At 33.3% G+C, this 25,514-nt stretch overlaps 8 protein-coding genes and 1 long non-coding RNA gene across 14 annotated transcripts; 5 read left to right on the top strand and 4 right to left on the bottom strand.

The window, feature by feature from the left end:
- Positions 1 to 63: 63 nt before the first annotated feature.
- LOC126761941 (protein KRI1 homolog) lies at positions 64 to 3,207 on the bottom strand. 2 transcript variants are annotated; one of them, XM_050478377.1, is made up of 6 exons: positions 2,986 to 3,207; positions 2,628 to 2,927; positions 2,226 to 2,559; positions 1,308 to 2,169; positions 1,087 to 1,250; positions 64 to 1,013 (listed from the first exon to the last, which is right to left on the bottom strand). In XM_050478377.1, exons 1-6 carry the CDS (start codon positions 3,104 to 3,106, stop codon positions 278 to 280), a joined length of 2,517 nt encoding a protein of 838 aa, XP_050334334.1. In that variant the 5' UTR covers positions 3,107 to 3,207; the 3' UTR covers positions 64 to 277. The 2 variants fall into 2 exon arrangements, with proteins under 2 accessions (XP_050334334.1, XP_050334333.1); XM_050478376.1 differs by having other exon boundaries at positions 65 to 1,013; positions 2,226 to 2,565.
- A 304-nt stretch (positions 3,208 to 3,511) lies between these two features.
- Positions 3,512 to 4,190, top strand: LOC126761959 (autophagy protein 12-like). Its single transcript, XM_050478401.1, has 3 exons — positions 3,512 to 3,662; positions 3,717 to 3,853; positions 3,912 to 4,190. Exons 1-3 carry the CDS (start codon positions 3,614 to 3,616, stop codon positions 4,032 to 4,034), a joined length of 309 nt encoding a protein of 102 aa, XP_050334358.1. The 5' UTR covers positions 3,512 to 3,613; the 3' UTR covers positions 4,035 to 4,190.
- Positions 4,180 to 5,266, bottom strand: LOC126761956 (NADH dehydrogenase [ubiquinone] 1 beta subcomplex subunit 5, mitochondrial). The gene is made up of 4 exons (XM_050478398.1): positions 5,075 to 5,266; positions 4,744 to 4,967; positions 4,486 to 4,592; positions 4,180 to 4,429 (listed from the first exon to the last, which is right to left on the bottom strand). Exons 1-4 carry the CDS (start codon positions 5,157 to 5,159, stop codon positions 4,288 to 4,290), a joined length of 558 nt encoding a protein of 185 aa, XP_050334355.1. The 5' UTR covers positions 5,160 to 5,266; the 3' UTR covers positions 4,180 to 4,287.
- A 445-nt stretch (positions 5,267 to 5,711) lies between these two features.
- Positions 5,712 to 7,851, top strand: LOC126761945 (eukaryotic translation initiation factor 3 subunit L). The gene is made up of 4 exons (XM_050478381.1): positions 5,712 to 5,862; positions 6,016 to 6,494; positions 6,553 to 7,525; positions 7,584 to 7,851. Exons 1-4 carry the CDS (start codon positions 5,833 to 5,835, stop codon positions 7,716 to 7,718), a joined length of 1,617 nt encoding a protein of 538 aa, XP_050334338.1. The 5' UTR covers positions 5,712 to 5,832; the 3' UTR covers positions 7,719 to 7,851.
- A 407-nt stretch (positions 7,852 to 8,258) lies between these two features.
- Positions 8,259 to 12,121, bottom strand: LOC126761949 (rho GTPase-activating protein 68F). 4 transcript variants are annotated; one of them, XM_050478388.1, is made up of 9 exons: positions 12,031 to 12,121; positions 11,226 to 11,361; positions 10,540 to 10,665; positions 10,319 to 10,354; positions 10,181 to 10,245; positions 9,988 to 10,118; positions 9,196 to 9,923; positions 9,031 to 9,137; positions 8,259 to 8,962 (listed from the first exon to the last, which is right to left on the bottom strand). In XM_050478388.1, exons 2-9 carry the CDS (start codon positions 11,269 to 11,271, stop codon positions 8,762 to 8,764), a joined length of 1,440 nt encoding a protein of 479 aa, XP_050334345.1. In that variant the 5' UTR covers positions 11,272 to 11,361; positions 12,031 to 12,121; the 3' UTR covers positions 8,259 to 8,761. The 4 variants fall into 4 exon arrangements, with proteins under 4 accessions (XP_050334345.1, XP_050334346.1, XP_050334344.1 ...); XM_050478389.1 differs by lacking the exon at positions 12,031 to 12,121 and adding an exon at positions 11,706 to 11,944; XM_050478387.1 differs by lacking the exon at positions 12,031 to 12,121 and adding an exon at positions 11,437 to 11,674.
- A 205-nt stretch (positions 12,122 to 12,326) lies between these two features.
- LOC126761954 (acyl-coenzyme A diphosphatase FITM2) lies at positions 12,327 to 14,253 on the top strand. Its single transcript, XM_050478396.1, has 3 exons — positions 12,327 to 12,429; positions 12,500 to 13,172; positions 13,229 to 14,253. The coding sequence occupies exons 2-3, from the start codon at positions 12,659 to 12,661 to the stop codon at positions 13,930 to 13,932; spliced, it is 1,218 nt and encodes a 405-aa protein (XP_050334353.1). The 5' UTR covers positions 12,327 to 12,429; positions 12,500 to 12,658; the 3' UTR covers positions 13,933 to 14,253.
- On the bottom strand, positions 14,236 to 18,362 carry LOC126761955 (ganglioside-induced differentiation-associated protein 1). The gene is made up of 4 exons (XM_050478397.1): positions 17,911 to 18,362; positions 15,260 to 15,452; positions 15,016 to 15,198; positions 14,236 to 14,843 (listed from the first exon to the last, which is right to left on the bottom strand). The coding sequence occupies exons 1-4, from the start codon at positions 18,070 to 18,072 to the stop codon at positions 14,353 to 14,355; spliced, it is 1,029 nt and encodes a 342-aa protein (XP_050334354.1). The 5' UTR covers positions 18,073 to 18,362; the 3' UTR covers positions 14,236 to 14,352.
- Positions 18,321 to 18,743, top strand: LOC126761964 (uncharacterized). Its single transcript, XR_007667400.1, has 2 exons — positions 18,321 to 18,380; positions 18,457 to 18,743. It is a non-coding gene; the product is annotated as an uncharacterized LOC126761964 (long non-coding RNA).
- A 3,084-nt stretch (positions 18,744 to 21,827) lies between these two features.
- Positions 21,828 to 23,907, top strand: LOC126761948 (differentially expressed in FDCP 8 homolog). Of its 2 annotated transcripts, XM_050478385.1 has the most exons (3): positions 21,828 to 22,605; positions 22,751 to 22,795; positions 22,983 to 23,907. In XM_050478385.1, exons 1-3 carry the CDS (start codon positions 21,927 to 21,929, stop codon positions 23,705 to 23,707), a joined length of 1,449 nt encoding a protein of 482 aa, XP_050334342.1. In that variant the 5' UTR covers positions 21,828 to 21,926; the 3' UTR covers positions 23,708 to 23,907. The 2 variants fall into 2 exon arrangements, with proteins under 2 accessions (XP_050334342.1, XP_050334343.1); XM_050478386.1 differs by lacking the exon at positions 22,751 to 22,795 and having other exon boundaries at positions 21,829 to 22,605.
- The last annotated feature ends 1,607 nt before the right edge of the window (positions 23,908 to 25,514 follow it).

The following is a 25,514-nucleotide window of genomic DNA, read 5'->3' as shown; positions in this document are numbered from 1 at the left end:
ATAACAACTCATACTTATTAGCTTATAAAAATAAATTTTATTATTGCATACATTTAGTGTACACAATATTAAACTATAACTCTTCTTTTCCATTTTGAGCATATTGCGCAAATATAATTTATATATGTACATTTAAATAAATATTTCCATTTTATACAGTGAAATTAGTAACTTACAAAAAGGCAAATAATCTTAAAATCTATTTTTACACAAAAGTTAAAAAAACGACGTTTTCTTTTCAATGTAAAAATTATTTAAAATGTTACTTTAAATGAAATTAGTTTTGGGGCTTTCCAAATTTCTGCTTTTTATGGAATTTTTTCGGGTTGATTCCATATGCCCTTAAACGATCGTCACTAATGCTTACTCCATCCTTGGAATCTTTGTTACTTGAATCGAACTTCTTTGAATTCGGTTTAAATTTCTTTTTCTGTATTTTGTTGGATACAAACCGAGAGCTCTGCTCCGAGTTTGCTTGGCCGTTACCTCTTCCTTTATTATTTTTATTCCCTTTAAACGGATTTGGTTTATTTGGGTTACTTGATTTGGTTTTACCAAACGCTGAGTTACTCGACTCTCCGACAATAGAGCTGGTTGCACTTGTCGAAGAAGATTGATTATGTTTAGAGGATTTAAATGGGTTAGGTTTATTGTCTTTTGGCGATTGGTTGTTTGAATTTTGATGTGCTGATGTGCTGGTTTCTGGCGCAGCATTGCTAGCTTTAGATTTACGTTTTTTACGCTTCTTTTTACTATTTGTTTGCGCGTCTTCATTTATTTTTGCGCTTTTGTCAGCCTTCGGATTTGGATCATCCAACTTAAGTTTTTTGTCTGGAATTTCGTTACTGTCGTTAATGCTAGACGATTTATTGGTTTCCTCTTCTGCTTGAGCTTTACGCTTATTTTTATTCTCTATTTTACTAATTTCAGTATTGTTTATTGGATTGTTTTCAGTGGATTCAGCATTTGACTGTGCGTTTAGTATATCCTCCTCAGCGCCTTCATCGTCCGACCTACGACCATAAATTATTGGAGAAATTTTGTATAATGCATATAAATAAATAGAAATTATGTGTTAAATCTTACCCTTCGCCATATAAACTTTTAAATATTTTTCGTTTAAGTGCTTCATTTTTGGCTTTCAATTTATATAATCTTTGATCCTTCTTTTCCAAGTGTTCTGGTCGAATCTGGATGGTTTTCTTTAAACTTGCCCATTGATTAAGTTCCTTATTTTTAGCTAAAAGTATCTAAAGGAAGAAAATATTTAATAAAATTATATATGTGGTAAGGTGCATGCGCATCACCTCCTCTATGGTGAGGCCGAAATCGTTTGGCGTTGTCTCTGTATACTTAAAACGGCATGGAATGTCGCCAATCATATCTTCACAATCCAACTTATAGTATTCATCAATATATTCTTCATAAGTTTTCTCATCGACTGGATCAAACACTGGTTTATCGGTCTTAATCATTTCCATAAATTGGCTCTTACGACCTTTTCGGCCTTTTCTCTTTTTTGTATTTTCAATAAGTTCTTTTTGCAATTGTTCTTTAGCCGCCTCGGGATCATAATCACAATCCATATTGAAGTCTTCATCTTCACAATGAGTATCATTATAATATTCGCCATCTTCCACATTCGGATCATAGTTGTCCCAGTCCTCCACTTTTAATTCCTCAATATCTGATGGACATTCTGGTTTTTCTTCGCCTTCGTCCACTTGATAATATTCGTCATTGAATATTTCTTGCATTCGTCGATCATGCGCTTCCGGATCAAAGTCTTCCTCGAGCTCTTCGTCTTTAAAGCCAAGTTCTTCATTGCCGGTTACCATTTTAATTTTTTGTATTTTATCCTCAATCTCTTTTCGCTTCATTTCTTTTACTATTTCTAGCTCTTGCATTTTCTGTTCCTTTTCAAACTTTTTGCGTTCTTTTATTTCTTGCCTTTTTTGTTTCCTCCGATCGTCGGTTTGGCGTACGGATTGCTCAATTGTTCTAGGATAGCGTTTTATGAACTCAGCATCGGGTTCTTCGAAGCGGAAATTGTATTTTTGTTCAAATTCCGCTTGTTTTTCCAGTTCCTGTTCGTCCTCCGACAATGGTTGATTATCCCCAACGATTTCATCATAAGTGGGAATATCTGAAGACTTGGTGTTTCCATAACTACAAAAAATAACAAAATGAGTATTAATTTATATTTCTTCATGACTTATATTTACCCTTTATTCAAAATATAATCTCGTAAAAAGCGTTCACTTTGTGGCAAGTTGTTACTGTTCCAGTAGTTTTTAAGGGGTTTTAAGGATTCTTTTATGGGATCTTCTATGTCGTCCTTTTGTCCAGCCAGCCATTTCAAGTAATCTGCATCTTCTTTGTCTTGCTCGTCTTTCGTTTTATTTCTTTTTTTGAAAATTCCTCCAAAGGCGTCTTCATTAGCTTCATCGTCCTCTGAATCGTTTTTGTTAACCACATTCTTAAATTCTTCTTTTAATTTACGCTCCTCTTCGGCGAACGTTGGTGATGGTATTCGATTTGGGGTATCCTCTTCGGAATCTATTTCTTTAAAAAAAAAACTTAGCATTACGGCAATATTTTTGTAGAAATTATTGCATTGATCTTACCATCTTCAAATATTCCGCCTTTGTCCAAAATAACTTGACGTTCATAATCCTTTAATGTTACTGGCTTATGTTTTTTATCTTTTGTCACATTTTTTTTATCTTCAGCTTCATCGTTATCTTCATTTATAGATTGGAAAAATTGTGTGCTTTTATCATATATCGTTGGATCCTTATTTTTTAATGACGACAAGGTTTTAAGGAATTCTTTATCAAATTTTATATCGACCACTTCATCTTCTTCTGACGACGACTCACTATCACTTGATGACTCGGAATTAACATCATATCCACGATCCTTAACTATAAACCAAGTAAACTTAGTAAATACTTATTTAACTTAAAAAAACAACTTACTTACATTTTTTTAATAACTCCTTTTTACGAAAACTATTATATGATTTTGCATACTCCTTATTGGTGCTTATTTGGAGATCCTCTCCATCACTTTCATCTGATCCTTCAAACAAATTTCTATTCATTCTGGCTTACAATTATATTTTATTATATTTTATTTTCGGAATCGTATTAAATTGAAGGAAAGCTAAATATTCAAAACAATTTTCTTTCACACGTGCATCGTCCAACGTCAAACTAGAGAACGTATATCATAAAATTTACGTTCTCTGGTCAAACCTACAAACTGCCTTACCATCAATTTCACAAATTTTGTTGATGTTTTGTATGACTTTTGGCAGAAAACGTACGAATATACGCGAATACTAAAATAAAATAAATCCGACTAATTCTTTTGTAATAACATCAGATTTTTGTATGAAATATATGTTAGTTGTTTTACGATTTATAAATATTTCTTCAAAAGTTTATGTAAACTCAAGTTAACTTTTTCCCTAGTGGCAACGAAGTCACTTTTATCGATACACATTGTTGGGCAAACAGCTGTTGTATAGTAATTTGTTTTTGATAAAACAGATTATTGAAATATACACTTTGTAAAAAAGGAACACCTTCTAATAAATAATACAGTCATGGCGGATACAGAGGATAATTCCATAACTGAGAAAGACAATTCAAAGAGTGCGTATGAAGTCATGTTAAGAGTACTTTTAAATTATTGGATTTTTTTTTTAGTTTGTATACTACTCAATGCTACAGGCAATGTTCCGATAATCAAAAAACGAAAATGGACAGTAGATCCTAACAAAACGGTCAGTTGGATACAGAAGTTTATACACCAATATCTAAAACTAGATGCAAATGAACAGATCGTAAGTTTTCCATATCATAGAAAAAAATCTCGTGTAGTTTACGTTTAATATTTTTTAGTTTCTTTATGTTAATCAAACCTTCGCTCCTGCACCGGATCAAATTATAAAAAACCTCTATGAATGTCATGGAACTAATGGGAAACTTGTTCTTTATTATTGCAAAAACCAAGCTTGGGGTTGAATAATCAATACAATATAGGAGGACTATCTTAGTAGTATTAAGATGTATGTATATGTATTATATGTACATATAATCACTATGATTGTAGGTACTTATAAGAACTTATTTAATATGTTTAAGTAATTTTTATATTAATAAAAAATCGTTTAAGAGCAACCTAATGCGTTTATTTTAACTATTAATTGGAACATTACAATCTCCAATTTTTAACTTTAATCATCGTTTTTTTACAAATAAAACCGATTTAAAACATTTATTTAGTGCCTCTTATTGATTCCAATTGATCGGCAGCCTCTTTAGAAATTCTATGATATTTGGCGATGGCAGGTCTGTAGTAATAGGCTTTGTAATCGTTACGTTCCGCCATTTTTTCATTCACCTCTTTCTCAAGTTGTCTAGAAAATTAATGAATATAATATTTATATGAAAATTATATTAATATTTCTCTTACCTTATCATAGCTTTCTCATTTTCTTCAAAAATATGGTGCAAGGCTTTTTCGTATTCTTGTTGCGGAGAAGGATAGATGTACCGAGCAATAAAGCGAGAAATTGGGTGCTGAAATAATAAATTATCAAAATTTTAGTTTCATATCATTAGAGCTACATTCTTTTCAGTCAATATACATATAAATTTTTATTACGTTTTTGCCTCCTTCGCCGCTTTTATATTAAACATAAATCAAATTTGTATATCTTGGAAAACCAACCTTATGATATTCCCAATGTTTGGGCTCGTAACCTTCTGGAATTTCGGTCAACTGAGCTGGGCCAATGAAAATGTTAGTGTACAAAACAATTCCTGTAATCGGAATAAGACCGATCATGACGTAGAAGTGCAACAAATCTTTGAACTTATTCCACTGGAATCGAGAAGGCTGTATTGTAAACTGATGGTGGTCATGTCCGGATTTTCGTATCTGCTGTTGTACGGCTAAAATATTTATAATTTTATAAGGAAATAATTTGTTTGAATAGAATATACCAGTTGCGTAATGTAATTGGCAAAAAGCGCCGCAACTTCAAAGTATAATTACTCACCATTTCGGCAAACTGGTGAGTTTAAAATGTTCCGATATTGTGATAAAGCCGTCAATGGACGTGAAATGCTGCTCCAAGAGACCATTATTTAGGATGCAAAATGAAGGAAGTTTTGCAGGAAAAACAATGTGAATAATAAAAATACTCCACTATCCGTTTAGAGCAGGTGCGAGAAACGTCAATGTCAAATTTGACACCAAAGAACGAAAGAGATGAGAAAGAGATTTACAATCAAAACAAAAACTAAACAGAAAAGTTTTATTTAATAAAGAATGTTAGAATACCGAAAAGAGCTCTGTCATTCTTGATATTAGACAAGCGATATTTAATTTAATGTTTTATTTTTGTGCTTAAAAAATGTTTGTGCTTAAAAAATAAACTTAATTGATATAAATGAACAAATGTTACATTTTGAGTAATAGTGTTGATTAGAGGATAGGGACACTTTGCAGTGGATCGTATACTTTTGAAAAATAAGTTAATTTTTCTTAATTTCTTAGTTATTTACATATCCTAGTATTTATATATGTTTTATTCATGTCCACGATTTAGTAATAATAAATGAAAGTTGGCAATCTCGGTTACTTCATTCATTGACAGTTTCTTCAGTCGGCATAGCAGTTCTAAAAACGAACAGGTCGATTGGCTTGCAATTAAATACTCTTTTTCGTGGCATAGACTTTTGCGGGCGTGCTTATATTCTAAGTCACGGCTTAAATCTTATAATATTGTTGGTGAAAAAACTATAACTTAGCATCATGTATAGCGGAGAGGATTATGGAAGTGCTGTGAGTTAATTTGTATATTTAAAAGTATCAATAATTGATGAACAACACCGAGTTGTAAATTTTATAACATAACCATACTTTCTGGTTGTGGTGACAACAATCAACCGAGTATTAATTTTCAGTTGATCAATTTACTTCCCTTTATCATTTTAGGACTACTATGACGATTATGGACACACCGGCGATCCGCAATTGGATATGGAATATGAACGTAGTTACTACGCAAGTCGAATGCCCGACAATGTAAAGTTTTTCCTTCAAAACTTCTGTCAGGCCATTAAAGAGGGTGTACTATTCGATATACAAAATATGTACGAGAATACGTTCCCACAAATTAGTGACCATCATTTCGATAAAAGCGCTTGGCCTGATGAGCAAGAAGTAGCGTCAATTGTAGATAACGATAAAGTTTTCTTAATTTTATACAAGGAATTGTACTACCGTCACATTCACGCCCGTATACCTGGCGGTCCTAAATTAGATCAACGCATAAATTCATTCTTTAATTATTGCGATTTCTTCAACCTAATAATTTCATCACAAAATCCAGTATCATTGGAATTACCTGATATCTGGTTGTGGGAACTAGTTGATGAATTTGTTTACCAATTCCAAAACTTTGCGCAATACAGGTAATTTAACATTAAAGTTCTTAAGTTTCGTTTATTATTACAACATACTATATTATAGAGCGCGTCTTACTGACAAGACACAGGAAGAGATCCAACAACTTTGTGTTAATCATAGTAATGTTTGGAGTATACTCTGCATATTAAACGTTCTTCATTCTCTTGTGGATATTTCAAACATTAAGAAACAACTGGAAGCAATTTCCCAAGGAAACGATCCCCAAACTGTTGCTGGAGAGTTTGGCGAATTGTCGTTTTATAAAATGTTGGGTTATTTCTCTTTGGTAGGCCTCTTGCGTGTACATTCACTGTTGGGCGATTATTATCAAGCTATTAAAGTACTGGAACCAATAGAAATCCACAAGAAGTCGCAGTATTCTCATATACCTGCCTGCCAAATTTCAACTTCATACTACGTTGGATTCGCATACATGATGATGCGCCGTTATGCTGATGCTATTCGCACTTTCTCTGAAATCCTCTTGTACATTCAACGCACCAAGCAGTTGTACAGCACGCGCTCATACCAAAACGATCAAATTAACAAGCAAGCTGAACAAATGTACCACTTGTTGGCAATCTGCCTTGTTTTACATCCACAATGCATTGATGAGTCAATTCAACAAGTTCTTCGTGAAAAGAATTATCATGATGCTATGTTCAAGATGCAATGTGGCGATTTGGAAGTATTTAAATCGTTCTTCATCTTCGCTTGTCCACGATTTGTTAGCCCATGCCCGCCCGCCGCCGATGCTCCGATGGAGGATTACGTTAAAGATCCAATGGAACATCAACTGATGGTGTTTATGGATGAAGTGCGTCAGCAAAAGGACTTGCCTACAACACGTTCTTATCTCAAACTGTACACAACATTACCATTAGTCAAATTGGCCTCATTTATCGATTCGAACGCCAGTGAAGATGACGTTTCAAAACTGCTTATTCGTTTGCTTTGTTTTAAGCACAAAATGCGTAACTTGGTCTGGACCAAGGGCTCTAGTGGTTTAGAAGGCTCTTTCAAATCTGGTTCAGAGGTAAATTTATTTTTTTTATATTAATTTACTTGGTTCTAAAGATTTTTTTCTTTTGTAGTTGGACTTCTATATTGATGATGATATGATCCATATAGCCGACACGAAGATTTCACATCGTTATGGCGACTTCTTTGTTCGAAAAATAATGAAGTTCAATGATCTTAACCGTAAATTGAAGAACATCCACATTTAAATGGTGCACCAGCAAATTATTTGTAATCATTATTTTATTTATAGAAAATGCGCATAAAAAAACAACCGTTTGCAATGTAAAATTATAAGGAAATAGCAAACCTCATACGAAATAAAGTTTGTAGAAGCGCCAATTATTTTTTTTTTTATTTTACTACCAAACATTTACATGCGTTATGAAATTATAAGTATATTGTCCAATATAAAGACGATCGGTATTTTTTAACTCCCACTGTTGTGGTGCCATTCCTTCAAACCGAGATTATTGCAAGTGAAAATGAGAAGATGGTCATTTCAAAAACTCCCAAAAAATCCATTAGCAGGCGATGAAAATATGGAGAGAAGTACTCTTAAGAGCAAAGAAAAAAGGTTTGTGAAGGTGACTTCGTGAGTTAATGTTTAAACAATTTTGATAAGCCTCCTCGTTATGCAGTAAGAGTAAGAGACAGTATTAAAACTTTGCTCCATTTACTACTTTCAAATGAAAGGACTTCGTGTGACTAAAAGAATTATTTCATAAAAAACAAAATTTCTGCATGAATTTCTTTGGTTATACGAATTTAAAATAGTAATTATATTTGAATAGAAATAAGTTTACAAAAAATATATATTTTTTTAAATTGTACACACATCATCAATCACTAAACCAACAAAACCTTTCAAAAAACAAGTTTTACTAGAATTGAAAGTGATTTGTATTTAAAGAAAATACACTCAAATTTGACATAAAAATTACTGCTCATCCTTCACTCTACACTCTTCTATTTTGCTACGGCATTTTGCTTCAGTGTCATATACACCCTGTGTTATTTAAAAGTGCATTCGTTACTTAAACTCTTTGTAGTGATTCAAAGGGGATTTCTTAAAATTCTCTTAAATTTTTTAAGCTTAAAACTATATATGATGAAATCTTATTTCAATTAGTATATAATACAAATTTGTGCACCGACAAACTTAAAGTCGGGTGCTATTCGTTAAACCTATACTTAAATACACAGTTCCATTAATATTTGCGCGTTGTGCACCACTCATACACTTCCTAGTTCAGCCGATGGGGGTATGACCTTGATTGACATCGATCAGATAAATGTCCTTGTGATTTTGCAACACAAAATCAATAAATGCATTTATCGGTCGAATATCCTCCAAGGTAGTGTTATTCCTGTTCGACCATAAAAAGTTTGGACCGAATACAATAGCTAAATTTGACGATGTCATTTTGTTTAGATCCTCACATTCCATAACCTGTAGATATATGTAAAATATATTGTATAAAAAAACGAAACGCGAAAATGTTGGAATGTAAGACTTACGCGGACTAGAAATTCGACTAAGTACTTAAAAAGCTCATAGTTTTCTTCAGGTAGTTTTTCCCTAATAAGCTGCGTCACATTACGAGAGCGTTCCTCCTTTTGCCAATCTGATAAAACAACAGAAAAAATTATAATTTTCCAAACACATACAGCATATTTGTTTACCTAGGAAACTAGTGATGTCATCGTACAACTCGAATGTGAGTAGTGGTTCACTTAGATCACGCAAAAAGCTTTTTAGCAGGCCAGCAATGACGTGAACATTGACATTTGACAAGTCCACATCTTCTCCCCGATTAACTCGCTCTTTTAGTGCAATTATCTCGGAATGATTTCCTGAACGACGAAATATACCCTCTGTGTCAATCATGCCAGTGATGGACAGAGAGTCGACGCATTTTCGTACTATTGGTGGTATGGAGTTGAGACATGGACTGTTGGATACGATGAATTTAAGCGGAGCGCCAAACTGCACTGTGTTGGCCATTTGTTTTGTTGTGTTGTTGTTACCTCCACCGTATCCGTATCCAAAGCTAGATGAGCTGCTTTTACTGCGAAATAATTGTTCGTCGAAATCACATACGCTATCGGGTACCTTTATCTTTGAGAGACCCAATGCTTGACGTAATTCATCCAAACTGGAAATATATACGAGTTTTTGACGAAATTTGTCGCTAATGAATGGACTAAAAAATTTCCAAATGAAACGTATGAATAATGTAGGATGAACTACATATAGATTTTTGAGATTTTTTCGAAAATTGCGGTCCAATTCTTTATAAGAATTCCAAAGCAATTGCGCCGATGGTTTGCTATGTTCCCTAAGACCTTGATGAAAATATACGAGAATATAATCATTCTCTACAAATGGTTCGATTTCTTTTATAACATCACTGAAATGGAGAATATAAATGTAAATAAAATATTTTAAGGAAGCAGTAAACACAAAATACAAACCATATGAATTTTTCCATTTGAGATTTCTCAGGAAACCGTGATGCATAAATTGCAAATATATGCCTTCCCTGCTTGTCAGTGCCAAGAAAATCGCATCTATTTTTAACGATACCAATGGCCTCAGACTGTTCCTAAATATGTGCACAACAAAATATATATTTTGTAAGTTAAAATTATTATTTTTTTAACTAACCTCCCTCAACTGATCGAAATCGTCTTCCAGCGGATTTACTATCTCCGCAGGCTCGATGTCTTCGTCTGAAAGTAAATCATATGTTTTATTATAATATTTGTTCATTATACATATATGTATGTATGTTAGATGGCTTACCTTCTGCTAATACGAAATCGTCAACCATAACATCCTCTAAAATAAAATTAATATTTTAGCTGCAATCACAATAATCAATTGTGGACATTTGACAAAATAATCAATCACATTATTAAAAAAATTTGTAATTCTAATTGTTATCCTTGCATTTCATACACATTAAATAATTATATTCAAATTCAAATGTCCACAATTTTGATAGAGGTAAATGGGGTACATACTTTGCAACGGTGTTGGCGATAGTAATTCTGTATCGTCAAACTCCAATTTGGGTTCAAAATCATGCAAGTCTGATAAACTCGGCTGAGGCTCTTCGGAATTCTCCACCACCGGATTTATTGCTGGTCCTGCGGGGGTAAAATAACGAATTATTTCCAAAAACAAATATATGTAATTATATGACATACTAATCTTACAATTAATTTTTAGCCTTTAAGCGGCAAGAAAATTGTGTTTTGATGATTAATAATGAAGAGAAAGTTGATCATTTAATGTATTTCTCAAATAGTTATTAAAAAATTATCAAGCAACATTAGTAAATGTGTACAACACATATCAAACAAGACAAGCGGTAAACTATTTTGAAAATCACAACATGCAGCATATAATTATTTTTCTAAAGGAATTCAAATGTAATGCAAATGTAAGTAAAAATATAATTTTATATCGTTTGAAAGCAAAACTAATGTTGACTTATACATATGTATATCCCCAATTTGATATGCAACTATAAGAGCTAATGTATACCGATAAATATTTCCAAAATATTGATGAGATTGAGCTATAAAATTTCTATACCCATAATTATAATTACAAATTTAACTTATACGTTTAGTAAACATATTTTGAAAATAAATGTTTGATCATGCTCCTTTATCAACACTTAATTCAAGCTATATATACTTACCAGGAAGCCGAGAGGTCGCATGGGCATTTCCTAGCGTGATATCCATTGCCCAAGGCTTTTGTGTCACAGTTTTAATATTTACGCTGTTTTAAAGGTTGAAATAGTAATTTTGCTTCTGTGTTCCTATTTTAGAATGCTATAAAGAAAAGAGGAAGTATTCAAAACAATAAAAAATATGAATGAGAATGTGTCTGTTGAACAAAAAAATTACCAACATCATTGAAAGGGAAATACTCTTTGTTAAGTTTCGATGATAAGAGTTAGATAAGATTTCAACTGTGTGAGATACTTATTATTGAAAGTATGAATATGCTTCCTGTTGCATGAAATGATCGAAGCAAAGTTTTCAATTTATTTAATATTTTTATAAAGCATTTCCATTAAACCATGACGTCATACAATAAACGGGAAATTGTGACATGCAGATACACTTCAATATTTGGTAGCGAATTAATCAAGCAATGAAATGTTTACGATAACCTTTTTTAAAGTTCACTATAGCCATTGTTTGGCCTTTAAACACCTAGGCACTCGGAGCCATCAAATAAGCAGATTCGCGGATATGCATTTATGTATATGTTTTTATAAATGTAATTTGCTTATCAAAGCTTTGTTGTATACTATGTGTATTTTGTGTTGCTGTGGTTTTAATGAGTTGGGTGTGTTTGTGCTACTATGCTATTTCCACCCAAGAAAACGGCGCACAATTAACACTTTACAAATTTCACACTTTTGTTAAAAAACATTAAAATGTAATATAAGTCGAAAATTAAAGCATACTTGTTAAAGTAGTGATTAATTTTACCTTTAGCTTTACTTGTTTTCCCTTTTATTCCGTTTGACTTTACAACTTTTTCTACGCCTTTTGCTTTGTAAATTGGCGTTTAACGGGCAACAGTGTTGTTAACACTACATTTTATGCCAAATCAGAGGGTAAAAAAAATTATTATTTAATCAAATTTCTCATTACATTTTTACATATTGAATTTTGTGTAAAATTTTACGTAACACTATTTTGAAAAATTTTTTAAATAAGACTGTCTGTTTTGCTTGATTATAAAGTTCAAAAATAGTTTTTCGTTATTAGTTTCGAAATGGCAACTCTGTTTCTAATTTGACATTTGCAAAAGTCCGAGCTCCCAAAATAAAATTACAGATGACCAGTGCAAACAGCAGGTGAACTGAAATATTTTATAGTGAAATGGTAAATTAAGAATACATCAGAAAGATTTAAATAAAAAGGAATTATGTTGTAATATTTTTTGAAATTTTAGATACGCTCAATACGAATAAGTTAATGACTTAATTACAACAGAAGCTTAAATTTAGCGGCGAAAGTGAATCTTTACATGTGAAAATATTGTGAACTTTGACACATTGCTTCACTTTCACTATAAGTGAGAAATATATATTATAGGTATATATTACAAAGAATGGCTACAAAACGACGACCTTTGCGTACGAGCACTGCCGGTCCGAGTTCCTCCAACATGAATTTTAGACCGGGTGGTCCAGATGTGAAAAGAGCGGAGGCTAAAGGTACACGACCTACTGCGGCCCCAACCAGCGTTAGGGAGATACTTGTTATGATGGTTATGCATGCATGTAAAAAGACAATTTTCTTTGATACCAATCTAAAAGTAGCGCTATACTTGGGTAGTTTGTTCTTGGTGTCGTTGATCGGCGATTTTATACCATTTCCAAAAACATACTTTGCCCGTTCAGATAATTTATTTAATGTATACTTTGTAAAAGTTGGTTGGGGTTGGACATTAATGCTAACAGTACCGTTTCTTGCAATGACTTCGTATACTCTATGTTGTGGTGACATGAAAAAAATGCTTCGACATCATATCCCTCGAATTGTCATTGCTACCTTCTTTTGGCTTTTCTGGACGAAAATGTTTAACATAATCGAAACATCTTATGGACGTTGTACCGTGAAAGGTAAATAAAATATTTGCACTAATAGTAATATTTCTAAAATAAATTTTTTATTTTAGGTTTCGGAACAAAATCTGCCTGTCTGAAGGCAGGTCATTTATGGAATGGTTTCGATATATCAGGACACGCATTTATTTTAATACATTCGAGCTTAGTTTTAATTGAAGAAGCTCGTCCAATCATTAAGTGGGAGTCCATTAAAGACTATCTTCGTAATGAAATACACGATCGTAGTATTTCCGAACATTCAAGCACAAATCCATTAAGAAATTTATCAGAAGAAGAAATGCGTAATCTTCAATTTCTTTATGATCGACTAACGCCAATTATACGAACATTATTTATTGGCATGTCGACGCTACAATTGTTATGGGATGTAATGTTAGTTGGCACTATGCTTTATTATCATCACATGGTAGAAAAAGTAATTAGTGGCATAATTGCAATATTAACATGGTACTTTACCTACCGATTTTGGTATCGAACAACTTTATTACCAGATCCAGCTGGTAGTGGATCATTCTTTTACCAACGAGAGAACAAAGATACCTTTGTTTATGGCAGACGACCGACTATGACAACAACAGGTCCTACCGTCAATGCCGGAGGTCGAGGCAATGTGCCGACTGGTGCCTTCGGTGGATTAGCAGCACAACCCAAATTTATGGGTATGCCATTGTATACGAATTTGCGGACTGCGACCACGGCTGCTAGTGGTAATCAAACTGGTGCTAGCAATAACGGCGTGGATTTAAACTCATAGTACTCTATGAGATCACTTATTTTGTAAATCTAAGTTGGTTGTTTGTCAAATAATTTAATTGTTCGAATTTGTTGTTTAGTATATTTTGATAGAAAGTGCGTAAAGTGAAACCTAATGAGGCTTACTGAAATGGTAATGGTATATTCTTTATTAATATAGATATTTAAATTTAGTAGTGTATTAGATCCAAACATGACAAAAATCTTCTATTTTTCTACATTTAAATTATGGATAATCCCTTTAATTAAATTTTTAACAATGTACATTTTTATTGGTAAGAGTGAATAACAAGTAAATAAACCATTACCGTTTTACAACTCACTTTTTTTTATTGATTTACTTCATTTAATGGTATTTGCCAGATTTATGTACATACATATATTTTTATATACAATGATTTTCCGTGAGCTCAGAACTCATTTATTTATGAGCAAGAGCAGCGAACATGGCCATGCCCAGGAATCCTGCCCCGGCACCGATTTTATAATTGGCCGGTGTATTCTGCCAGATGTCCTTGAGTATTTTAAAATTGCTCGGCATCAGTTTTTGATATGTAGGACGTTTTTTGAATCGCAGAAAATAACTTTCTACATATGGCAATTTGCCATATGCCCAATAGTAGTTTTCGAATCCCAACTGATAAAGCCTATGCAATAATAAACCGAAACTAACATCAGCTAAAGAATATTCGTTCGAAATCAACCATTCGCGCCCAGGGTTTTCCTTGAAGTCATTGTCAATGTATCGTAAAACATTGTTGACGGCATCGAGTATTTTCTGGAATTCAACCCGAGATTGAACTAACCGTTTGCGTCTGTCTTGTATATCAAGCTTGCGCAGTAGACCCGATTTATTTGTTTCGGCATCTTCGATGGACCTTTTCAACAATTCATAAACTTTCTCATTATTTTCTGAAATTAAATAATTAATATGGAATGTAATCAGGATTAAAAAATTTTAATTAAAAAAATTGAAATTGGATGTTTGAATTTTGCTAAATATTGAAAATCAAAAATCGAGTTTTAGCTTTCCATCTCAAATACCATAAATAAGTAATAATTCTGTGTTTATACACAAACTCACTCAGACATGATTTACGAATAGGTCCAATAAATGGTGGTTTCGGTGTCAACTTTAGATCGTCGTGGATGAAAGAGCCCAAACTAAGTGCACCCACGGGCAATTGATTTATTATGTTGTCGTAGAACTCCATTTTTTTGAATTCATCGGCATTGTTGCCACGCGGCTTCAAGGCGCTATGGATCCCTAGATTAAAATCAAAATACTGTGATTTACAAAATATCTTTAATTAATTATGTTGACTTGCCTCCTCTATATTTATTTTCCACATAACTGATAATGTGATTGGAATCGGGTATTATAAAAGTGCCATCTTGTAGGACAGGAACATCGCCCTTTGGATTGAGGTTAAGGAACCATGTAGAATACTGTTCGCCGTTAGCCAAGTCAATAGCATATGGCACAAAGTCGATATTCTTCTCGTAGAGTATCAAAATGACCTTAAAAATTTGAAAAATTATTTGAAAATTTGACAAAATGTATAAGAACTAAAAAGTATTACTAAATTAGGGTTACTATTAAATAAGACCTAAGTTTAAAAATGCTTTTAAGTATATAATGTATAAATATGTAAGTGACCTCAAAATTATTTATTAATCAAAACAGCTGACAGTTTTGCAGTATTATATTAGTATAGAATACAACTTTAATATATTATAGAGAGAAAAATTACGAAAATATAAATAAAGCAAAAAATGTTTTGTTCAATACTGTACACAGGTCTTATTGTGTAACAGTTATATGTATTGAACCAGTGCCGAAGCTTTTGCAAATGGTAAATAGAGAGGAGCGAATTCATAGTAGGTTGAAACCTACTGGAAACGAAAAATAAAATAACGAATATTAAAAAAAATAATAATTTACGAGCGATCTGAGGTCGGGAAGAGGAAGAGCAGGGAGATGATTGAATTTTTAAGTGATAAAAACGGCTTAAACGGTTAAAACTACGAGTCCTATAAAAAAAGTTATACGGCAAATTTGTAGGTAATGAAAAGGTCTACAACTTTAGTATCAACACCTTTTGGCCATAACCTCAAAATTTACGTCAAAATTCAAATATCTAAGATTTTGTGTTTTTTTATTTTTATCTTGTACAAATATAAAATTTCTTTCGCGAAATTTGGTGTAAACTTACAATCTTATGTTTCATACAAAATGTATTTTTTAAATTTAAAATATTAAGGAATATCGAAAAACCCTAATTTTCGATCAAAAATTCTCACGTTAAAAAATTAGATGTTTTTAGAAAGTATATATTATTATGGTACATTTCATTCACATACAAAATCTCAACCCGATCTCTGATGGCGCTAAAAGTTCCTTCAATGCGGCAGTGATTTCAGCTTTCTCTATGGATGAAAAACTCTGTACTTGAAGATATTGTTCTTACAATGACCTAGGGCCAAAAAATTAAAAACACACGGTGCTTTTACATAAAGTTAAATATTACTCAAAATTTTAAATATTTTGAAATATGTACATATGTATGTACATTCGAACAAAAAAAACGCGCTTAAGGGGTTACATGTGTTTACGGGTTTCAAAAAATCGATTTTTTTATTAAATTCTACAACACCTCTAAAATATTGTCCTAAATTTCCAAGTTGATCCGAGTAATAATTTCGGAAATACAGCTTTGAGGCTAAGTGCGGCGTCTTTAAATGCGTTTTTCTCGAAATTGTGCCTTTGAGGCCAGTTGGCAAGATTTCTCAAGAACTCTTCAACCGATTTTCGTGAAATTTTACACAGGTCTTCACAGGTCTTTGAGATACAACTCTTAAAAACGTGGACAAAGGATTTTTTTCGATTACAACTATTTAAACAAATATGTCTTGAAATTTTCACAGAATTTTTTTTTTAAATGTCTGCCAAAAATCCAATTTTCAGTTTTTTTTCCTTCGTCCAAGTTCTAAGTTAAGGTTTTAACTAAAACACGTATTTTTTCACTTTAGATGATCCTGTAAGGAGTTATTCTGCCAACAAGGGCGCATCTTTTTTCTCGAGGAGTCCCCGAAAATGGCGTCGCAATGGCCGGGTTTAAAATATTTGTTTCCAAAAATTTCAGCATTTCTTTGATAATGTGTATATTTGTAACAATAAAAAATTCGAATAGAATATTTAATTTTTTATATGAGAAAAAAATTGTTGAATTTTTGTTTTTTTTAACCATGTAACTTATGCAGCTGATGAAAACATATTAGTTGACAGATCGCGCTTATATTTGACATAGTAATTAAGGACAGTATATTTTTTGAAATAACATTTGCCCGGAGAATTTAATTACAAAAACCCAAGAATTGTTAAATTTAAACATTTTTCGCGGTTTATCTGATAATTTTATTTACAACAAAATTATAAAGTAGAAATATGAATGAGAGACAGTATAATATTTTTTCTTTTTCTTTTAATAATACAAACATAGTGGCCGTTCCTTATGGAAAAGTATTGTATTACAAGCGAATTGTATTACTTTCAGTACTTATTTAAATCATTTCTCAAAATAAACTCAGTAACCGCATGCAATACATAATATTATTATACTAATTAACATATGTATGTATGTATGTATTGGTGTGTGTTGCAGCTCTAAATGCTAAAACACTGTTGTCTGAGGTTTGCATTTTCAAAACACGATCTAAATAAATGAATGTGAGTAAATGTAGATATTGACTCTCCTCTCGAATGGAGCCAGTATTCACACTTAGAAGCAATTTGTTTTCCTAATCTAATTGAATTTATGTAACTTCCAAGCCTGCCGGTCAAACTTTCCAGTACTTGTAGCGTGTGTAAGTGCAATACATTAAGTTGAAGCTAATTAATTTAAGTTTAAGCACGCCCAGCGACTTAGCGCTCAGTGAGTGGGTATGAAGCTATCACATGATCGCCCACTATGCTCACCTTTTGTGAATGGAAGTTATAGGGATGGAAGTAAAGTACTAAACTGTCGTCTTTAAATTGTGGAGCTGTGAACTCCTTCAAGGCTGGTGTCGGTGCAGTTGTCGATGGATGAGTTAGCGTTGTTTGGGTTTTTGCTGCTGTGTCAATATTATTTTCACTCATTTTCAAATTTTACAACGGAAAAAATTTATAAAATTAATATTTTCTATAACTATATAGTTTTTTATTCAAAGCGCGTATATTTATGTAATTAGTGGTGCGTGAAAGCTAAAACGATATAATAAAGACTAAGGCCGAATAAATCAAAGTTTTATCACATGCTCGACTTTTCAAATTTTCTGATACACAAACCCTCCGTATCTATGCCTATACATAGGTGTGCGTGTATTAACGGCTGAAAATTGATGAGAGTAGACCACTATGGCTAAAATGAACTGATCGCGTACGAGATTCGTTAACAACTGCGGCAGGTCGTGTTAAATTTGGCTTACATACAAACTAAACAGAGAATTTTTAAAAATTAGTTAATACCTTTAATCTTTGTAGTTGTGTTAGTATGAAAACACACGGCATATAAACGCATACGAAATATTCGCGTGACGAAGGGTTGGCGAATTGGGAACAACAGAACATTCGGTTCTCTCGTTAGTAAACAATTACTAAGTAACCCTGAGATCTTGATTCCAGAAGAGAGCGCTTGACTTTTTTGTATAAATGATGATAAACAAATTTACACTGCTCAGACGTTTATATATGTACATATTTTAATAACTGTAAACATTTCGCCTAAAACAAAATAAATTAATACATGAAGATGTATGTGATGAAGCTTCTATCTTGTTATTTTGATGTTTGAATGTGGTTATAACGGGTTTTTAAAAAGGGACGCTACAAAAGTAGACCGATAGGGGCAGCAAACGACGCCATATTTTTCCCGCTTTTTTGACATTTCTCTTCAGTAAGGTTTGGCATTTCCTCATGGAAAGATATATGATCCAATTATAAAAATTTTCTACCGGAATTCGGAGTCAGTGGCCTCAACTTTAAGAGCGCTACGTCCAATTTATGGTTGTCATAATCGTCCTGTCAGATCAACAATTGAGCGTCTGGTGGAAAAATTTTAATCCACAGGTATAGTACAAAATGTTCTCGTCCCAGTGAGACAAAGAAGTGGCCGTAGTGTCGAGAATATTGCTGCGGCTAGCGCATCAATTGAGGAAGACTCAAATCAGTCTCTCAAGCGTTGGGTATCTCTGTGGCGTCGTTGTGACGAATTTTGAGAAAAGATCTTGGCCTACATGAAGCCGATCTGAATGGTCTGGGTCTTCATCAAAAATCATCTTAAGAGATGAGGCTTTCTGGCTTAATGGCTTCGTCAATAAGCAAAATATGCGTTATCAGTCAGGCAGCAATCCACATGTACTCCATGAGTCACCATTGCATCCCGAAAAATTACGGTTTGGTTTACGGGCCGCGGTGTCATTGGACAGTACTTCTTCCGTGATGATCAAGACCGGTACCTTGCTGTGAATGGCAATCGCTTACCGCTCAATGATAACCGAGTATTTTTGGCTCGAATTAGATGATATGGACTTGGATAATATCTGGTCCTAACAGGACGGCGCCACACAGCGAATGTCACAATCGATTTATTGAAAACCCATGGTAGCCATGCAATTATTATAAGATTTTTGAACTTCCGGTTGTTGTATTTCGGGTAGTCTGTGAGGTTTATTAAACTCATATAACTATTATTCTACTATGTCGTAATGTCAAAAATGGATAAAATTGGGTCAAAACTATTTCAGGCTCTCATATACGAAATACAAGAATTTCAAACTTCCGGTTGTTAATATCTAAGATTACTTAGAAAAATTAACAAAAGGTATAACAGGTGTGAAATGTCACGAATTATCACAGCTCCCATACATTACACACATACATACATATGTATGTATAACTGATTTTTCTTATTTTTATATCTTGAACAGGGCTTATTAAGTTTGCAACAAAGTTTGTAACACCGAGAAGAAAACATCGGAGACTATGAAATACGTATAAAAACAGTCAGCATGACGAACTGAGTCGATTTAGCCATGTCCGTCTTTTCTCCCCAAGATACGACTCAAACCAAACGACCTAAATCATGTCCTTATATGTATATAAAAGCAGTTAATTTGAAAATATGATTCATGAACTTTAGCACGAATTATTGCTTTGGATAACTGTGCAATCTCAGAAAACACTTTTAGATCGGATCACTATAACATACATCTCTCATGTAAACTGATAGATTAAAATCCAGTCCTTGTATGGAAAACATTTTTGTTTTACAAGATACCTTCATGAAAATAGGTATGGATTATTGTCAAAGGCACAATCGTCGAAGAAATTGTTTAGAACGGAACACTATAGCTGGCCGATCAGGAGCGAATTCTGTGTGTGTGGAAACTTTTGTATTTGTGAAGAGTGGTACAACGTAGTGTGCAACCGGGGTTATTTATTGTTGAACAAAAAATTTTGGTAATACCAGAAAATTCGCCTCCGGCTTTGATCTTTGGAAATTGCGGGGGTGCAAAATGTTCGGTTACAACCGAACTTAGCTCTTCCGTGCTTGTTTTTATCTAGAATGATAGACTCTCCTCTACTTTATCATTCTTTGTTTTGATATTAATACCTCTATACATAAGTACATTAGATAATACATACTAAAGCTAATGCAAATTTCCTCGGAGTGACGCATAATCTATGTACCAAATCTTACAAAGATATCCCAGTGGTTGTTATACAATTTTTTAAATTGGTATGGAATATGTTTGTCAACTTAACAGTTATACATACATATGCGAATAAAGTTCACGGATTACCGTGGCAATATTTAATAATTTCATTGTGCTTGGCTTTCAAAGCTACACTATTTTATGAGGTGTGTATTAAAATGGGGTAGGTTCAGTTAAATTGGTGGGCCAATAAGACACGCATAGACCAGTTTTGGTCCTTTGACATACCAGTTGGAGTTCAGTTCTTAGATCTAAGAGAAGTAGTCAATCTTTAGGATGACGATTGGCGTGAATTTTAACAGACTCTGCCTCCTCACTATCAATGCCTCCTTCAGTATATCATACCGTGGGGACCCCAGATGCTTACAGCGGAATCGTGCCAATGCGGGTCAAGTGAACAAGAGATGCTGCACGGTTTCCCTGGTTACCTGCTCCAAACATTTCCTGCAAAATTCTTCGAATTTACTTTAGGAATGTTTTCTGCCGCTACAACAACAACAGCATCGGATCATGCGTAGCCATTTTGTTTGCCGTCTTGAACATTTTAAAATATTTTAAATGCATCAATCGACATTGATTATTATATTTGATTTTCCAAAATGCTACCTGTATAAAATAAAATAAGATTCTGCCCTAGTTTCGCACGGCTTTGGGTGCATTTCATAATTTTTCAAACTACAAATTTTAGTGAGATATTAATTCTTGTTCTTAGTTTTAGCTAACAGCTACTAACAGTCATGAAACAAACATGATAGCTTGGGATTTACTAGCAACAGGGTATTTCTCAAAACAGCTGTTTTTTATTATTGTCAAAATAAACAATACATTTATCAACCAAATAGATTCATAGAGTGGTGTTACTACTAATCGGTAGAAATCGATGACTTTTCATCGCATAACAAGTATTTACTATATTCATACCGAAGCATTTTTATTTATTTGGACGTGTGTTTTCAAGCAAATTGTCAGAAAATTCCCCTTTTTATAGATTTATTTATTTGTTCATTAGAACTTATTTCTTTCAGCTGTAATTAGGATATTTGTATATTTTACGATAAGTATGTTATCGAAAAAAGTTTGATAACTTTTTACGCTAGTTCGCCCACCCTTGTTTGCTAAACAAGCAACACTATTTTTCAGCTGTTTTTATTTGGAATTTGAGTTCGAGGACAAACATTTTATTATTTCTTTTAACTCTTTGTCAAATGATGTTTTCATTTTGAATATCACAAAATTATGAATCCGCTTCGAGGCAGTTTAGCAAGTATACCAGGAGCTTTGAGCTCCTTCATCAGTGAAAGTGCTTCCAGTTTATTACAATATAATAGTTTGAACAATAGTGCTGCAGGGGCTCAAGATGATGACGTTAGTTCTACTACGTCTCAAAGTGATAAATCATATCCCATACCATCATCATTAGTAAAAGAACAATGGCGATTAATCTTTACTTCCGACGCTAATGTCCAAGATTTGGAAGCTGCAATCGCCCATTGTCGTGATTTGGTTATGATCTCAGATGAATGTAGTGAAGAACGCCGTTGGTTAGTACGCCATTTAGTCGATTTACGTTACTCTCTTAAAGAGCTACAATCGGCAGAGTCTGATCCTTTGGAAATAGCTCCTCATGTAAAGACAGTTGTGGGTCATCACTTCAACGTTCAGCGAAGTGGTCATATTGGTGCACGTCAATATTGTGATCATTGTAGTGGCCTCATATGGAGAATGATCCAATCAAGTTATGTGTGTACAGACTGCAATTTTATAGCGCATCAAAAGTGTGTGGACAGTATAATACGAATATGTGCGCATGTAGTAGCGTCCGAACGGCGCTACCCTATCAACGATATATGTCCAGAAATTGGATTGGCGGCTCAGAGATATAAGTGTCCTGAATGTGGAATTTTACTCAATTTTAGTAAGTTGAAAAAAATTCAAAACTAATCATTATAGAACAAGAAAAAAAGAGAGTTAAAGTATCGCTACAAGAAATGTTCATAAATCGTTTCAACTACATATTCCAAATGTAACTATTCTTTTGTTAATTTTTGTTTTTTATTTAGCTCTACCCAAGCCGATTAGCTGTTTTGGTTCAAATAAAACAGAGGGTAAACTCATTACTTTCTTATCAATTAAAAAATCTATTTGCACAGTTGTAACAAAAAATTTAATCGGCATTCACCACTTATCTATACGGCTTATTTGTTTTAATTTTACGTAGATCTTTTGAAACTAACATTTAACCTAAACAATGAACTATCTCAAAATATATTAAATTTGTTTTTATTTTGATAGAAAACTCGTGGATTGAACCTCGACTTTGCGATTACAGTGGTCTTTATTATTGTCCAAATTGTCATTGGAATGATTATAGCATCATACCCGCTCGTGTTGTCCATAATTGGGATTTTACACTATACAAAGTATCACGTGCTTCGCTTCAGGAAATAAATCTATTTTACGAAAAACCTTTGATAAAGCTGGAGGAGGCTAATCCGAAATTATTTGTATTCTTGGAGAAATTGGGAAGTGTAAAGAAGTTACGCCAAAATTTATTTTACATGAGAAAATATTTGCTGGAATGCCGCCCAGCAACTGAGGAAAAGCTTCTGGATAAGCAAATAACTAATCATCTTAACAACGACAATGTTGGTGCTAATGAATCACGTCGCCATCTAATACAATCCACCGAATTTTATTCAATAAATGATTTAGAACTTATTGAAAAGGGCATTTTAGTCGATTATTTGCAAAAAGTGTTTAATGCTTTTGATCAGCATATACGGAACTGCGAACTGTGCCGCGCCAAGGCGTACATATGTGAGATTTGCGGCAATAATGAAGTGATATTTCCTTTCGATGATGGTTGTATTATGTGTAATAAATGTAATTCTATCTACCATCGTGTTTGCATGACCCGAAAAAATATGTCATGTCCGAAATGTATACGTTTGCAAGAGCGGAAAAATCATTTAGGAAATGTTAATGCTGAAGATATAAGTGATACGGACGATATTTAGTAGTTTAAGTCTTTAAAATGATAAATTAGAATTAATGCTTTGTAACCACATACATATGTATATTTTTTAATTATATTTTTTATGTATAATACCTAAAATTGTCCTGTATATAAATATTGTATGTACATAATTATTTACATGTTCGATTGTCTTTTGATATTTACGGAAAATATTAAATTCAAATATACTTTAAAAAATTATTGTATGCTCCTTAATAAAAATCGGAAGCAGATGTGACTGATTTGAACGCTACCTTAGCATTGGGTAATTAACAACAAAAAGTTTATAAAAGGTTATAAGGGATTGGATTCAGAAGTTATGTGGTTAAAAACTGTTATCTGAGTTAAAAAAAAAGAAAATATGTGGGTGTGTATAAATAGATAATAATTTGATGAGTTATGAAATGAGGATTTTATTACAAAAATTAAAATAACCTAAGAATAATATTTGTAAAGGCCAATTGAAAAGTTCCCGGCCTGCCGTAGTAAAACACATTTTTTGGCAGCGGTTTGTTTCGTTTTTTTATTCAACATGGTTCCTTCAAGGGTGATACACTGATTATAGCGACACTCCAACTGTTCAATGTCGTTTCTGTAGTACGCTTTGTTCTTTGCTCCAAAATAGACCTCAGTTTCGGGGATCAGCTCTTCTTCGGGCGCCCACTGCGTTTACCGTCTTCGGTGCTCATTTCACCACGTCTAAACTTAGCATACCAATCCTTAATGGTTGATTTTCCTGGCGCAGTATCCGGAAACTCCTCATCAAGCCAAGCTTTTGCTTCAACTGTATTTTTTCCCTTCAAAAAGCAATATTTTATCAACACGCGAAATTCCTTTTTATCCATTTTTTCACAATAACAAAAGTTGTTTCACTCAAAATGTTATAATTCACAAACTAATAATTCGACAGCTGTCAAATTTATACATTCGCATTTTGAAGGTTAGCGTTAAATAAAATTCATACAGTTTAATTCTAATAACGACATCTATGTGTCGGGCCGGGGACTTTTCAATTGACCAGCTGTTTATCCAAGACATAAACCTACGAACTTTTGGCAAATGATATACGTTCTATGTCACGTATATACGTTCTCTGCTGATGCCACAGCAAAATTTGAAAGAAAATATTTTGGAGAGTTTTAATACGTTCTCAGCAACTGTGTTCATTCCGTATACCATATTTTTACAAGCCGTTAAAATGAATTTCCTGTGATATTATGGTTGAACTTCCTGGCACTAATTAAACTTAATACCAGAATTTTTTGATTTCAAATTAAACATTTACCACCGTTATTTAGAACATTTAGGGCATACTAATTCAATCAGCGAATACCGGCTTCACTTAAGTTCGACCGAAAATTTGAATCTGTGGTATTTGGATATACTCATAGATAGACAATTAAATGAGGATTGCACCCCCACCTAAGGTCTATTGTGCCCTCTTCTAAGTCACAACGACTCACTTAGTCCCAGTATATTGAGAAATTCCAATGTACTGCTAGGAGTTATTGAGGCGATATGATCCCTATTTGGAAACATGTATCCAAGGTATACAGAGTGCTGTGCAGTCAATTAGCAGTTATTCTGAAGTTTCAGGCTCCTTGTCGCAGAACCGGTAATTTGCACAAGATCCATGTTATATAAGTGTTTCTTGAGCTTGCAATGGCCTTGAGAGGTTGATTTCATACTTAAAGCTGCTAAGCTTGTAACCACCTATTAGCAACTTGGCATGGTGCATGCCTTGGAGTTGTTGCCAATACCTCTCCCTGTTCACTCATCCTTGCGGAGCAGCTCTTTTATGGTATTGG

Source organism: Bactrocera neohumeralis, chromosome 6 (assembly GCF_024586455.1).
Source record: "Bactrocera neohumeralis isolate Rockhampton chromosome 6, APGP_CSIRO_Bneo_wtdbg2-racon-allhic-juicebox.fasta_v2, whole genome shotgun sequence".
Classification (NCBI taxonomy): Eukaryota; Metazoa; Arthropoda; class Insecta; order Diptera; family Tephritidae; genus Bactrocera; species Bactrocera neohumeralis.
This window is presented reverse-complemented; position numbering and strand designations above follow the sequence as displayed.

Excerpts from the sequence above, each read along its gene's own strand:
- LOC126761941 (XM_050478376.1), bottom strand. The coding sequence starts at position 3,106 with ATGAATAGAAATTTGTTTGAAGGATCAGATGAAAGTGATGGAGAGGAT. Across the intron at positions 2,928-2,985 it reads AAAGGAGTTATTAAAAAAAT|TTAAGGATCGTGGATATGAT; the intron begins GTAAGTAAGTTG and ends CTTGGTTTATAG. Across the intron at positions 2,170-2,225 it reads GATTATATTTTGAATAAAGG|TTATGGAAACACCAAGTCTT; the intron begins GTAAATATAAGT and ends TATTTTTTGTAG.
- LOC126761959 (XM_050478401.1), top strand. The coding sequence starts at position 3,614 with ATGGCGGATACAGAGGATAATTCCATAACTGAGAAAGACAATTCAAAG. Across the intron at positions 3,663-3,716 it reads TGAGAAAGACAATTCAAAGA|TTTGTATACTACTCAATGCT; the intron begins GTGCGTATGAAG and ends TTTTTTTTTTAG. Across the intron at positions 3,854-3,911 it reads TAGATGCAAATGAACAGATC|TTTCTTTATGTTAATCAAAC; the intron begins GTAAGTTTTCCA and ends AATATTTTTTAG.
- LOC126761956 (XM_050478398.1), bottom strand. The coding sequence starts at position 5,159 with ATGGTCTCTTGGAGCAGCATTTCACGTCCATTGACGGCTTTATCACAA. Across the intron at positions 4,593-4,743 it reads AACATTGGGAATATCATAAG|CACCCAATTTCTCGCTTTAT; the intron begins GTTGGTTTTCCA and ends TTATTATTTCAG. Across the intron at positions 4,430-4,485 it reads AATGAGAAAGCTATGATAAG|ACAACTTGAGAAAGAGGTGA; the intron begins GTAAGAGAAATA and ends TTAATTTTCTAG.
- LOC126761945 (XM_050478381.1), top strand. The coding sequence starts at position 5,833 with ATGTATAGCGGAGAGGATTATGGAAGTGCT. Across the intron at positions 5,863-6,015 it reads GAGAGGATTATGGAAGTGCT|GACTACTATGACGATTATGG; the intron begins GTGAGTTAATTT and ends TTATCATTTTAG. Across the intron at positions 6,495-6,552 it reads CAAAACTTTGCGCAATACAG|AGCGCGTCTTACTGACAAGA; the intron begins GTAATTTAACAT and ends ACTATATTATAG.
- LOC126761949 (XM_050478388.1), bottom strand. The coding sequence starts at position 11,271 with ATGGATATCACGCTAGGAAATGCCCATGCGACCTCTCGGCTTCCTG. Across the intron at positions 10,246-10,318 it reads CGATTTCGTATTAGCAGAAG|ACGAAGACATCGAGCCTGCG; the intron begins GTAAGCCATCTA and ends ATTTACTTTCAG. Across the intron at positions 9,138-9,195 it reads TGACATCACTAGTTTCCTAG|ATTGGCAAAAGGAGGAACGC; the intron begins GTAAACAAATAT and ends TTGTTTTATCAG.
- LOC126761954 (XM_050478396.1), top strand. The coding sequence starts at position 12,659 with ATGGCTACAAAACGACGACCTTTGCGTACGAGCACTGCCGGTCCGAGT. Across the intron at positions 13,173-13,228 it reads TGGACGTTGTACCGTGAAAG|GTTTCGGAACAAAATCTGCC; the intron begins GTAAATAAAATA and ends TTTTTATTTTAG.
- LOC126761955 (XM_050478397.1), bottom strand. The coding sequence starts at position 18,072 with ATGAGTGAAAATAATATTGACACAGCAGCAAAAACCCAAACAACGCTA. Across the intron at positions 15,453-17,910 it reads ATAACTTCCATTCACAAAAG|GTCATTTTGATACTCTACGA; the intron begins GTGAGCATAGTG and ends CAAATTTTTAAG. Across the intron at positions 15,199-15,259 it reads GGAAAATAAATATAGAGGAG|GGATCCATAGCGCCTTGAAG; the intron begins GCAAGTCAACAT and ends ATTTTAATCTAG.
- LOC126761948 (XM_050478385.1), top strand. The coding sequence starts at position 21,927 with ATGAATCCGCTTCGAGGCAGTTTAGCAAGTATACCAGGAGCTTTGAGC. Across the intron at positions 22,606-22,750 it reads TGGAATTTTACTCAATTTTA|CTCTACCCAAGCCGATTAGC; the intron begins GTAAGTTGAAAA and ends TTTTTTATTTAG. Across the intron at positions 22,796-22,982 it reads TGGTTCAAATAAAACAGAGG|AAAACTCGTGGATTGAACCT; the intron begins GTAAACTCATTA and ends TTATTTTGATAG.